We start from the raw sequence: 13711 nt of genomic DNA, 5'->3' as shown, positions 1-13711 counted from the left end.
GGGTATAGTGTAGAGGGACTTGTGTGCTTGACCCATCCTGCAAGGATCTGTGGACCAGGTGAGACTGAGTATGAGCAAGGGAATTAAACTTGTGCTGCCAAAAACACTAGTTACATAAGAGATAGGATATTTAGCCTAACCAGTTCATGCTGATGTTTATGCTCTGCTTGGTGGCTGCTGCTCCTCCCATCTTTCCTCATCTAAATAGATCAGCGTTATCCTCTTCCTATCTAGCTTTCCCTTAAGTGGATCTATACATGCGCAACCACTCCCAGTACTAGTGAGTGGAATGAAGAGTTTCTGTTTTGAGGGAAAAGTTGAGCAGGTTGGGACTATAATCATTGGAGCTTAAGAGGTGATTTTACTGAAACATCCATTTTGGGAGGCTTGGTGTGGTAAATGCTGATAACGTTTGATTTCCCCATGTTGGGGAATCATGGACTAGGGGGCACAGTTTTAAAAATGGGGAACTCCCATTTTAAGGTGATACATTTCTTTCTACATTCTTTGAGTAATATTTTTTCTCAATTCCTGATTGGAAAATCCATCTTTATATTAATGGCCTCTTATGCTCTCCCCCCGAAGAGGAAACATTCTCTCTGGTATCCACTCATCATTTTAAAAGACTCTTGGGTCCCCCTCAGTGCCTTTTTTGTTTTTGAGGAGGCCCAGCCTGTCAATCTTGTCTTGATGTGTATACCCATGCATTTCTGGTATTATCCTTGTGAAATCCTTACATCTTCTCTGAACCCTCTCTCCAATGCCCCTCTAAGTGAGACTTTCCTCCAAGTTTCTCCCCTTCACTTGAGTTGGGAGGTGGCTTTAATTTCAGAGTTTCTAACTGCCATGGTGGGATTTGAACTCTGATTATATCACATGCTCAGGCCTCTGCATCTCCAGCCCAAAGACATAACCGCTATGCTATTCTCCCTGTGCCCTCTGTTTAAACTACAGCAAGAGTATGGTATGCAATTCTGGTCGTGGCATTACAGGAAGGATGTGATTGCACTATAAAGAGCACACAAAGGAGATTTAACATTGTTTTGTCACAAATGGAGAATCTTAGCTAAGAGGAAGAGTTGGATCAACTGTGGTTTTCTACACTGGACCAGAGGAGAATTTGATGGGGGTCAGTAGCCAGTAAGCAAGGCAGAATGATTAGAGGGGAGTTGGTGTTTTTAACCCTGAAAGAATGGTAAAAGCATAAACCCATGTCTCACTTTTTAAAAAATAATAATAATGCTTGTGCCATAACTTTGCTGTAGATTGAGCGGGACAGTGGCATTTGGCTGGATATCTTTCAACTGGCAGAGATGCAATGGGCGAAGTGACGTGTGCTGTAAACTGTTTCTGTACAAATCTGTCATGACCCTTCCCAGTTGTGTTCCCTCTACCTGGCATTTTGTTTTTGTATCCTTATGTAATGCAGGTTAGGACTTGGCAACATGACTGCAGGATTAACCTGATCTTTACCACTCTCTTGCAGTGATTTTTAAATTAATCTGACTACATCAATAGTTGTATTCCCTAGAGAATTCAGGTTTGTGATGTCTGTACATCCTCAGTAACTGAAATCTTTGTTTTGCAAGGCTGTTGTGGGTTAGACTCCCCAAGAAGAGAAAAAGCTTCCTACACTAAGTGCTGGCTGGTTGTTATTGGACAGGCTCCCATTCAGCCTCCCATAGACCACCTATCTGGAGTAATCAGACTGCCAGCTTACATAAGCATAAAAGAACCTGTGTTCTCTGCTTCCCCCCCCCCAACATCTCCACTGGGGCATCAACTGTCCTGCCTACGCTGTGCTGAACTGAGGGAGGTGGTTCAACCTGCAAATCTAACTTGAACTGTTGTGCAGAATGTTCCCCATTCTGGCCTTCACTACATGAAGGATGATTGATTGGTCTCATTACCAGACAGCCTAGTGGTTATGGGGCAGATACCCAGTTTAAATCTGCTTGACATGGAGGAAAGTGTGTGCAGATCAGAGACTGCTCATCCACCCAATGAAACACTTATTGTGCTGATCATTTGCATCCATTGTAAATGTTTTATTTTGTTAGTGTACTAAAGCGGTATTTTCAGTCTTCAGGTGAAAAGTCACCACTTGGGTAGTGGGAAGGGGCACAAGTACATTCATGGATTACCTTTTGCAGCTGAATTTTTGCTGTAATTGTATATTTATCAATAACCATTTCTCTTTCTAATCCAAAGTGACTACTTGTTCAAACTGCTCCTCATTGGTGACTCTGGTGTTGGCAAGTCTTGTCTGCTGCTCCGGTTTGCTGTAAGTCCCCCTGTGTATATAATCTTGTTTGCACTTATGAATAACGAGGTGGCCTCTTATTTTCCAATGCTGGAAAGTTTAATTATAAAGCTGTGACCTTCCTAATTTTTTAAAAATGGTTTAAAAAGTTAGTGACAAAACGAGGTAGCCACACCCGACAAAGACTATTTCTTTCTAAGTGTATCAACAACCTTTCTTCCCAAGACATCTTACAATGGAACAGGCTGCTAAATAAAACTCAGCCCCCTGCCCATCACTCAATCTGCAAGTCACATCTTTAAATTGTTTTCCGTTATAATTTCTCACTGTCAAGACTACATCTCAGCTGGTCATGCCTGGTTTAGCTAGCACTACCCATCTAAATGTTACAGGAATATGGGTATTAGTCTGTAATGTGACACAACTAAATCTGAAGTTTGAACAGCCTTTGTGTAATTCTTTATTCACTGTTTCCCTCTGCTTGCCATTTGACTCTAGCATATTTGCTGGTGTCATTGGATTGACTTCTGTGCTTTTAAGTGCAAATCAGCTGAATTAAACAATTGCCGAATTGATCTTTGGCTTGTCTGCTACAACAGTGACTTGGCCTGCATGTCACCCTTAACATTAGAAAGACATCAAAAACAATAAAGCCAGAGATGGACTAGTTAAGGTGTTCCATGATTGGTCAAAGGTGGATTTTTCAAGGTGGACAGGCCCAAGGAAGGATTTGCGGAACTTGGGACCGCACCTAGAAAGTAATTGCATTGCTCTAAAGTGTCTGTCACACATTCCATCTGCAGTAGGGTTAAACTCAGTTCAAAAACTGCAGTCTATTACGAAGGAGTGTTGTTGATTTTCAAAGAGCTTCACTGCCCCAATTTGGTCAGAGCTCTGTAAATTTCCATAAAATGGCCAACGTGGCATGGTGACTTCCCTTCCTTCTACAGATTTTGCAGCTGCCTTGCTTTAATACTTGCACCTTCTGCAGTTTCAGTATGATTCTGGACAATACTTGGCAACGATGTCTAGAACTCTCTCAAGAACAGAAAAAGGAGCAACAGCAGGCCATTCAGCCCCTCGAGCTTTCCCTGCCATTCAATAAGATCAAGGCTGATCTGCCCCAGTCCTCAGCTCCTCATAGCCCTCAACTCCCTGGTATTTCAAAAATCTATCTACCTCTTTAGATACTCTGATTTAGCCTCCACAATTCCCTGGGGGTAGAGAATTCCAGACATTCATTCTTCCCTGAGAAGAAATTCCTTCACATCTCAGTTTTTAAAATTCCGTGACTGTCTCCTAGTTTGAGATTTCCCCCACCAGTGGAAACATCTTAACATCTACCCTGTTAAGCCCCCTCAATCTTGTACATTTCAATAAGTTCACCCCTCATTCTTAACTCTAATGAATAAAGGCCTAACCTGTTTAGCTGTTAGAGTCAACCCCTTTATCCCAGGAATCAGCCTGGTGTATCTCTTTTGAACTGCCTCCAATGCCAGTATACCTTAAATACAGAGACCAAAACTGTACACAGTGCTCCAGGTGCAGCCTCACCAACACCCTGTATAGTTGTAACAAGAGTTATCTATTTTTAAACTCCAACCCCCTAGCAACACAGGCCAAAATTCCATTTGTTGCTTTGCTGCACCTGCATGCTAACTTTTGTTTCATGCACAAGAACACAGATCCCTCAGTGCTGCACTATTTTGGAGTCTCTCTCCATTTAAATCTGCCTTTTGATTCTTCCTACCATAGTGTGTGACCTCACACTTTCCTATATTAAACTCCATCCAAGTGTTTGCCTACTCACTCAACCTATCTATAATCCCCTTGCAGATTCCTTATGTCCTCATCAAAACATGCACTCTCCTATTTTTGTATCATCAGCAAATTTGGGTACATTACACTCTGCCCCCTCCTCTAAGTCAATAATATAATAAATGATTGAGGCTCTAGTATTGATCCTTGTGGCACTCCACTCATTATGCCTCTCCAACCTGAGACCCATTAATCCTGACTGTCTGTTAACCAATCCTCAATCCATGCTAATACATTACCCCTAATACTGTGAGCTCCTATCTTGTGCATTAACCTTTTTATGTGGCACCTTATCAAATGCCTTCTGGAAATCCAAATACACTACATCTACCAGTTCCCTTTTATTAACTCTGTTTGTTAAATCCTCAAAGAACTCTAGAAAATTTGTCAACATGATTTCCCTTTCTCAAAACCATGTTGACTGAGTTAAGCTTTTATGTCCTGCTATTTCTTCCTTTTTAATGATGGACTCTAGCATTTTCCCAACGACAGACTGGCTGGCCTATAGTTTCCTGTCTTTTTGCTCCTTCCCTTCATGAACAGGGATGTCACATTAGTGGTTTGCCAATCTGCTGGGACTCACCCAGAGTCCAGTGAATTCTGGAATATCTCTCTCAATGCCTCCACTATCTCTGCAGCCACTTCCTTTTAAAACTCTTAGATGCAGGTCATCAGGTCCTGGCATTTGTCTCCCTTTATTCCCATTAGTTTGTTAAATACTTTGTCCCTCGTGATAGAGACTGTTGCAAGATCTTTCCTCCCATTAGCTCCTTGCTTATCTGATCTTTGGGATGTTTATAGTGTTCTCCACTGTGAAGACCGATGCAAAACATTGGGTTAAATTATCTGCTGGCTCCCTGTTATCAATTCTCCAGTCGCAACCTCCAAGGGTCCCATGCTCACTTTAGCTGTATTTTCATATTTCCTGCCAACTTACTTTCATCAATTTTATCTTTTTTTAATTAGCTTTTTAGTCATCTGCTGGTCCAAAAAAAAACAATCCTCTGGCCTACCACTAGTTTTTACCGCTTTGTATGCCTTAGTTTTTGATTGGATACTCCCCTTGACAGCCTTTGTTAACCAAGGGTGGATCATTCTTCTCATTGGGTCCTCTTTGACCAGAATAAATTTTTGCTGAGTGTTATGAAATATCTGCCACTGCTCATCCACTGACCTTCCCCTTAGCCTATTTACCTAGCCTGCTTTAGACAACTTTCTTCATACCTCTAATTGCCCTTAAGTTGAGGATACTGGTCTGAGACCTGAGTTGCTTGCCCTTGAACTGATTTTGAAATTCTACCATGTTGTGATTGCTACCCCACCCCCTCAACAGAGGATCCTTAACTACAGTATCTCTTATCCCACCAAATTACACATTACTAGATCTAAAATAGCCTGTTCCCAGGTTCTGCAATGTATTGCTCTAAGCAACAATTCCTGATGCACTCTACAAATTTGTCTTCCGTGTTACCCCTGACAATCTGATTTCTGTCAATATACAAATTAAAATCACATGACAATTGTAGCGCCCTTCTTACATGCCTCCATTATTTCCCGATTTATACTTTGTCCTCATTTCCATCCAAACTGATTCCACATCACGATCTATTGCACCTATATCACTACTCACCACCACACTGATGCCTACCTTTATTGATAAAGCTACCCCACCTTTTTCCTTTTTTGTCTATTTTTCCAGAATGTCGAATACCCTTGAATATTGAGTTCCCAGTCTTGGTCACCCTGCAACCACATCTCTGTAACAGCTATCAAGTCCAGATTCATTTATTTCTATTTGTGCTGTCAACTCCTGTATCTTGTTACAAATGCTGCATGCATTCAGATAGAGCTTTTAAGCTTTGACTTTTTACCGTTGTTACTCATTCTGGTTCTAATTTCTCCTGCACTCTTCTGCTTATTTTGTGCCCCTTCCTGTCTCTCTTTGATTATTGTTCACTATCTTGGCTCTCATTTCTCTTTTTTCCAACTGTTCCCTCTTTTCTCCACACCGCACCCCCCACCCCAGCCCCAACTAATTAGTTTAAAGCCTTGTTTACAGCCCTAGTTATACAATTCATCAGGACACTGGTCCCAACATGGTTCAAATGAAGCCCATCCCAACAGAACAGCTCTCTCCTTGCCCAGTATTGGTGCCAGTGCCCCATAAATCAGAACCCATTTCTCCCAAACCAATCTTTGAGCCACACGTTTACCTCATCTTATTTACCCTATGCCAACTTGCACATAGCTCAGGTAGTAAGGATTCCTCTTTTACTCCTACCTGTCACAATTTGGGTACAGATTCAGCACTTAATTATAAAATAAACTGGAAATGCTGGAAAAACTCCACTGGCCTGGCAGTATATGTTGAGTCCAAATGACTCTTCACCTCTCAAGAGAGGTATGGTCTAAATGTTATAAAAACAAAAAACTGTGGATGCTGGAAATCCAAAATAAAAACAGAATTACCTGGAAAAACTCAGCAGGTCTGGCAGCATCGGCAGAGAAGAAAAGAGTTGATGTCAACTCTTTTCTTCTCCGCCAGACCTGAGTTTTTCCAGGTAATTCTGTTTTTGTTATGGTCTAAATGTTAACTTTCTTGCTCCACAGACACTGCTACACCTGAGATCTTCCAGCATTTGTTTTACTGTTGATGCTGGAAATCTGAAATATTTTGATTTTATTTTAGCATTTAATTACCTAATGTATATTGGATATAATGCAAACTTTATTCCCCTCATAGACTCCTTGGAAGGGATAGGATCTCATGCAGCAGTTTTTAATATGCTGCCTGCAATTATTTATGAAAGAGAATCTATCCCTGGTTGTGTTGGTAAACTCTTGACTGTGTGGGCAGGTGGGAAATGCCATCCCATTCTAACATTTTGCAGCAACAAAACCGACCATTTGGTTCAGCAGGTCTCTGCCAGTGGCTATACTCCATACCAGCTGCCTCCTCCATCCCATTTCACCTCTCCCTTCATTCCCATTCCTTTCTCCCTTTTTGTATTTAAGGGGAAGCCAGCTAAGTCCATCTATTCTGCTCACCTTTTGTAAAGGACTTCTTCCAGATAATGAGGTGTCTCTTGAATTCCTGTATTGGGTTTAGTGTCTCTTGCATTTATGATACTTGGTTTGGGGCTCCCCCACAAGTAGAAGCACTTTTTTTTCCCTCAGAGTCCCAAGTCTGTTTGTTTTTCTTTTGCTTTGGTAGTTGTATTATCTCTGTTCTGGTATCATCCTTAACTTTTCAGTGCTTTCCTATCATTTAGTCTGAGCCTGCAAACTATTAAAGACATTCCCTGATCCAGCAGCTGCCATGTTTTTCATTGTGGTATGTGGGGTTTGCTGCCAAAACCAACATTTATTACCCTCAGGTGGTGGTGAGCTTACCACTGATAAAGTGAGGTACTCTGTCCCTTTTTTTAAGAAGATGCAAGTGTACTGATCATGTGACAGCACTGACAAATCACTGCACAGCATGGACCGAAGTCTAGTTCTGGAGGCTTGAGTGAGCATGTATGATCTGGTGCTCTGCCCTATGTCTCAGTAACCCATCACTGTTTATTCTTATGTCAGTCTCTCCCCCTGTTATTAATTGCACGCAGCAATTGATGAGAACATAGGAAGGCGTGCAGTTAGTTTGACTGGCCAGTGAATTCATTTACCCAAGACACTAAATAGCCTTGATTCAACTAAGCTTGCTAGGCAGTTTTAGTGGGTGGCTCTGGAGTCAAAGGGTTCAAAAATACAAATACATGCAGCAAGAAAGTTCAAACTCTCAAAGCAGAGACTGGGAGGGGAAAAAATTAAAGAAAGGTTTCCCCCATACAATATTGTGTTAAGGCTCCTCTGTAGTCCAAACAGTACTGAACAATTGCAGATGTCTTGTTGGGAGTGTGGCAAAGAACGCAGTGTTTGATTTGAAGGAGCAGAGAGTGTGGGAGAGACAGGAGAACGGAAGAAAAAATGCCCCCCTGCTGAGTTGGAGAGTGTTTATCTCTGGAGCACAATCTCAAACTTGGTATCAGTCAATAGTTGCTACTTCCTGCCTTTGGAATTTTTTTTTTAATCCTTTTTTTGTTTTTGGGGGGGATTGTTTCTGGAAGCTGCAGGTGCACTGAGGTGGGTCTTTCCTTTGTTTTCTAAAACAGTCCTGTCCTCACCCCTCCCAGTTACAATGTTCCCTCCCCCATTTCAATATAAGAGAATTGAGACCTTGGCACTGCCATCAGTGGATCTGGATGGCTTTTTTGGGGAGAAGGCCTTTCAGGGCAAGGGAGTCACGGGTAACAAGGCATTGCTTACTTTATACTTACAATGTATTTGATTTCCCAACTTCTTTCCAAAAAATCTTTTCCCCTTTTTAAAGTAGCCCCCACCTCCTGCAGGCCTGGCTTGCAAACTATTGTTGGAACAACACTCAATCCTTTCCAAATGGTTTTCTTCCTCCCTTCACATTTTTCCAATTCTGAGATTTTTTTTTTCCCTTTAGGGCTTTTCATAATCTTGCTATACAAGTACCTGTCTGTATGCAAACTTTTTATTTGCAGTCGTTACCTGTCCTTAAAATAATTGGCAGTCCAGAAGAGCCTAACCTTCCAGGCCTTGAGTTTGCTTTAATATCAGCCACGAGAGGGTGGGGAGTAATGAAGGGAAACTGGTTAATTGTTGGTTTCTTGGCCACCTGCCCAATGTCAAACCTTTCTCCACCTTGAGGAGGTGGAGCAAGTTGCACATTCCTGCTTCAAGAACAGTTCAGTTTCTAATCTAAATTTTTCAAGGAGCCCTATAAAAACCAAAAAGTAGCCCTCAAATCCCGGCCCTAAAAAATCCACCAGAATGGACCAGGTGGTTTATAGTGACATCCAGTAGTTTCATGGCCACTATTACTGATGCTGGTTCATATTTCATAAATATAATTACCCTAAATTAAATTTCAGAGGGTTCTGAACTCTTGCAGCTCATCCACCCAGGCTCCACTTAATTTAAGTGGTTGCACTTAATAAGTTATTAAAGATTGTCATCAATCAAGTTTGATTCTGCTTGATCTCTCAGGCAGTGAAATGATTATTGATAGGTAGGAAGCAGTTGGATGTTGGCACTGCCCCTCCCTCTTTCCATCACTACTTTGGTTTCTTTTCCAGGATGATACATACACAGAAAGCTACATCAGTACCATTGGTGTCGACTTCAAAATCAGAACCATAGAACTAGAGGGCAAAACCATTAAACTACAGATTGTAAGTGTGTCTAGAATCTAGATTCTACTTTATTGTCTGCTTCCAAATTCTGCAATTGCATAATTTTAATGTCTGTTAAAGGAAAAGTTACCAATTTCATTTGCTTTGTACTAAGTTTTGATGTGGTGAATCTTAGTTTGTACCTGATGGGTCATGGCAGTATCATAGGTCAAAGGTTTAGTTCTCTAAGCTTAATCGCTCCATGGAGCTTGAAGAAATTGAGTCATAGATTTGAGTTCTGAAATTTACAATCAGTCTTGAGATCTAGTGTGGGTGAGGTTACTTTGGCTGGCGGTATAAGAATATGTGTGTGTGTGTCTCTGCTCATAGGGTAGATTGCTAACTGTTTGCATTTGAGTTGGGTAACAGTGTGCAGTGGAACTATTACATGGTTGTTCAAATACTGAGGGTACATTGGGTGAAGAATGAGACCTCTTTATTCTGATTGCAATGTTTCTGTGGATCGAGACAAATGAGTCTGTACAATGCAAGTGCCTGATTGAGATTTCTCCAGTCCAGAGACTAATTGGGAGGGAGAGATTTTAAAATGGAGCACAATTGCAGAGATTTTTAAAATGTTTATATTCTACTATAGCCCATGATGGAGCAGTTTCCAGGGGGACCCTTCTAAACATCAACACTTAGAACTTGAAGCAAGGAGGTGCTCAGACTCAAAAGGTCACTGCAGCAAACATTTTTTCCTAGGCAACAGGAGTTATGTCAGTAAATACAAAGATTCCCTTTTTGTGGCGAGCATGTTTATATTCTTGGAGACTGGAGCAATTCTCCAGTTCTTTTCTGCTATTACAGTTCTACCTTCCTGGGAAGGGTCCCCCTCCGCCAATGTATCAGGATTATGTTTGCTACCTCGGGCTGCCTGACCACTGGTATAGCTTATAAAAAGTTACAAGGAAGAAACGAAACACTAGCTGAAACTGCTTTTGACATCTCCTTTTACACTTGTGTTTCTTAGGCTGGTTGGGACTATCTCTAGAACAGGACAAGCCAAGGAGATGTTTTTAAATCTAAGGAACAGGTTATGCAGGACTGTGCCGGTGTCAGAAACGTATGTGGGGGGAGGTGAAAAGACTAACCTGAAATATCAGTCCTGAAGTAACAGTTTAGAAAAACTCCCTCCTGGACATTTGGACTAATTGTTCAGCTGCATAAATGTATTAACTGTTAAATTCTTCAATTGACTCGGTGTCTTTCAATTTGGAAGACCAGGGCCTGTGACAATTGGAAAAGGAACATATTTGTTTGAATTGCATTTTGTCTTGAGGACAAGGTGAACACTTGGTCAGACAGTTTGGAGTAAGGGGTAGAATGGGAATATAGCCGAGACAACCCAATAGATGGTCTCCAACTTGGTGACAAATCCATGGGCCCTTGGGGAGGTGGGGGGTGGGGGGGTTGGATAATTTATATAATTGCAAAAAATAGTGAACCTAACACCCCTTGGGCAATATCACTGTCTACAACCCTCCAGTCTGAAAAACACCAGCTACCATACTTGCTGCTTTGTCATTTAAACTAATGTTTATACAAATGGGGAGTGTGGCAGGATTATCTGGTTTAGTAGAAGCAATTAAATAGGGTGACAATTAAAAGGGAGGAGATGCTGGAAAGGCTGGCTTTGCTTAAGGCTAGATGAATTGCCTGACCTGGATGGCTTGCAGTCTAGGGTGCCAAAGGAATTGGGGGTGGAGTTAATGGGCTGGCCATAATCTTCCCTAATGCTGGGAAGTGCCGGGGATTGGAGTATGGCAAATGTGGACAGCCTTAGCAACTATAGGCCTTCTGTGTCTAACATCTGTGGTGGGTAAGGTTTTGGAATCCTTAACTGGGAGAAAATAATATAAACAGACACTTGGTTTGAGTGAGTTAAGGATAGCCGGCACAGGTTTCTTTGGGAATGCAGATGTTGCCCAAATGGATTTGGTTTGACAAGATACCACAAGGTTGGGTTAACAAAATTCGAGGCTTATGGAGTAGGAGGGTCAGTGGCCAATTGTATAAAAATTAGCTGAAATGACAAAGCAAGTCATGGTAGTTGTTTTTCAGACTGGAGGATTGTAGACAATGATATTCCCCAAGGGGTGTTGGGTTCACTTTGCAATTATTATATAAATGACTGGGATCTTGGAATACAGATTCAAACCTATTCTGATTTGAAAAAATTGCCAAACTTGGAGCGGCAAACAGCAAGGATGATTCAAATCACCTGCAATGTTATATAAACAAGTAGAATGCACAGGCAAATGGAATGTAATATAGGGAATGGAGGTGTGATGCATATTGGCTGAAGAGATGGAGGAGACACTGTAGACTTAATAGCACAGTTCTAAAGTGTGTAGGAACAGAGGGACCTGCAGGTGAATGTACATTATCACTGATGGTGAGATTTTACTTAAAGGTTAGGTTGGAGAAGCTGGGGCTATTCTCTTGGAGCAAAGGAGGTTGAGGGGTGTTTTAATAGGTTATGACCAGTTTGGATAAGGTAGGCAAAAGCTGTTCCCAGTAGCTGATGGTACAAGGACCAGGGGACACAGATTTATGGTTTTGGACAAGAAATGGAGGGGCTGGGGTAAATTTTTACAGCGAGTGGCACTTGTTGCCTCTAAGGGTGATGGAAGCAGAGAACCAATGATTTCAAAAGGAAATTGGGTGGGCACTTGAAGGAAATGTAAAAAAAAAAAACTGCAGGGCTATGGTGGTAGTGAAGGAATGGGACTGACTGTATTGTTCTGCAGGGAGCTGGCACGGACTCTGGCTGCCTTCTTGGCTGTAATGACTCTCTCACTCTAGGGTAACCCTGGAGTAGTGAGGTTTTGAACAGACTTTGCAGGCCAATGTGCTCTAGATAGATCGAGACTTGCTGTACCAAGCACTCACCAGTTTTACCTATTGTACTTCAGGGAATGAAGATGGAGGTCATAATGAGGGAACGATCACGATGAGAGTATATATAAGGGCCAAGGAGTGGTTTAGTTAAGGCTATTGCAGTATAGGGAGGGGCAGGTGGGAATGTCTGATGTACATTTTGGACTTGAATTTGGTATTCCTAGGATGATATCATGACAATTGGCTTCATTTTTCCCTTGGTCATCTATTCAATGTGTTATTTGTACAACTATTTCTGAAACACTAATGCTGTTGCTGCACTAATAAACCATCTGATTTCAGTTCGAGTTTATTAACTTGAGCTGTCATTTACTGTGATTTAACATGTTGTGTTTCTCTTCAGTGGGATACAGCAGGACAAGAACGGTTCAGGACCATCACTTCCAGTTACTACAGAGGAGCACATGGGATTATTATTGTGTATGATGTTACAGATCAGGTATGAGTGGCATAAATCTACATTTTTGTGTGGCACTGTGGAGAATGGAAAGGGCATTTGTATCGCTTCCATTCAGCATTCTTCTAAGGGAATGGGAAGTAATGTTACCCTACAGTAATATCCAATCTATCCTCTAGTTTATGATGGATGTACATTTTTTTTTACATTGAATAGGAGAAAAGCCAGTTGCCTTTGGCAGGCATTGTAACAGTCACTGTAATTGTCCCAAGTGCAGAGTCTCAAAAGCAGATGGTTACTGCTTTTTCAGGAAGCAACTTGAGGACAGTCTCATTTTGTTTATTAACCACCTAAGTCTGAAGACTGCCTTTTGGGAGCTAATGCTTACTAACTAATGTAAATCAGAAGCTAATGAACCTTCAAAACACTGCCATGTGAAATAACCTAATGAGGTACTATATTGCCAAGAATGAACAAAATATAGTTGCTACCATCTTTTAGTCCATCTACATTTTGACTGTCTGCATGCATACGTTATCCATTCAGCTATTGAATAGTGCTTAACGCAGAAGTAAAATCTCAATGCAAATCCTGCTCAGAGGCTCCAGTCATTATTGTAAGTGTTGCCTTGTTTTTAGTCCTGATCCTGAGTCCCAGATTTGATTCCTGCTCTTTGCTCAGGATGACAGTCAAGACAGTAATTAACCTTAAATAAAAACAATGCTGGAAAAACTCAGGTCTGACAGCATCTGGAGGGAGAAACTGCTAATGTTTCGAGTCTGTATGACCTTAAGAGGTAAATAGAAGTAGAAATGTAGTGGAAATTTCCACTGCTTAAGTCGGGGGCTGGAGGAGAAGGAATGGAGCAGATGAAGTTGAATTGAAGGCCAGTGATCAGTGAGGGCTAAGATTGACAAAAATGTCATGGAAAAAGTGTTAATGGTAGTGGTAAGGTCTAAAGGTAAGAAAGTAGAATGTGAATAACAGAACAAGGGTAAGCACTCTGTTCCATGTTCTTTGACGAGTAACAGATGGCCCTATTGGGGGTGAAGGATGTTAAAAGGGATAAACGATGAGTAAATAAAA

The 13711-nt window shown here is 41.4% G+C and overlaps 1 protein-coding gene across 1 annotated transcript in view; it reads left to right on the top strand.

Annotated features, from left to right (window-relative positions):
- Positions 1-13711, top strand: part of LOC121272543 (ras-related protein ORAB-1-like) — a 49586-nt gene that overhangs the window by 23952 nt on the left and 11923 nt on the right. The window contains exons 2-4 of the mRNA XM_041179178.1: positions 2212-2284; positions 9229-9324; positions 12572-12667. Of these exons, the coding sequence (XP_041035112.1) occupies positions 2212-2284; positions 9229-9324; positions 12572-12667 (265 nt within the window). The remainder of the gene's footprint in view (positions 1-2211; positions 2285-9228; positions 9325-12571; positions 12668-13711) is intronic.

The sequence above is a fragment of the Carcharodon carcharias genome, chromosome 34, assembly GCF_017639515.1.
Source record: "Carcharodon carcharias isolate sCarCar2 chromosome 34, sCarCar2.pri, whole genome shotgun sequence".
Taxonomy (NCBI): Eukaryota; Metazoa; Chordata; class Chondrichthyes; order Lamniformes; family Lamnidae; genus Carcharodon; species Carcharodon carcharias.
The sequence above is the reverse complement of the archived record's forward strand: the minus strand, read 5'-3'. Positions and strand labels throughout refer to the sequence as shown.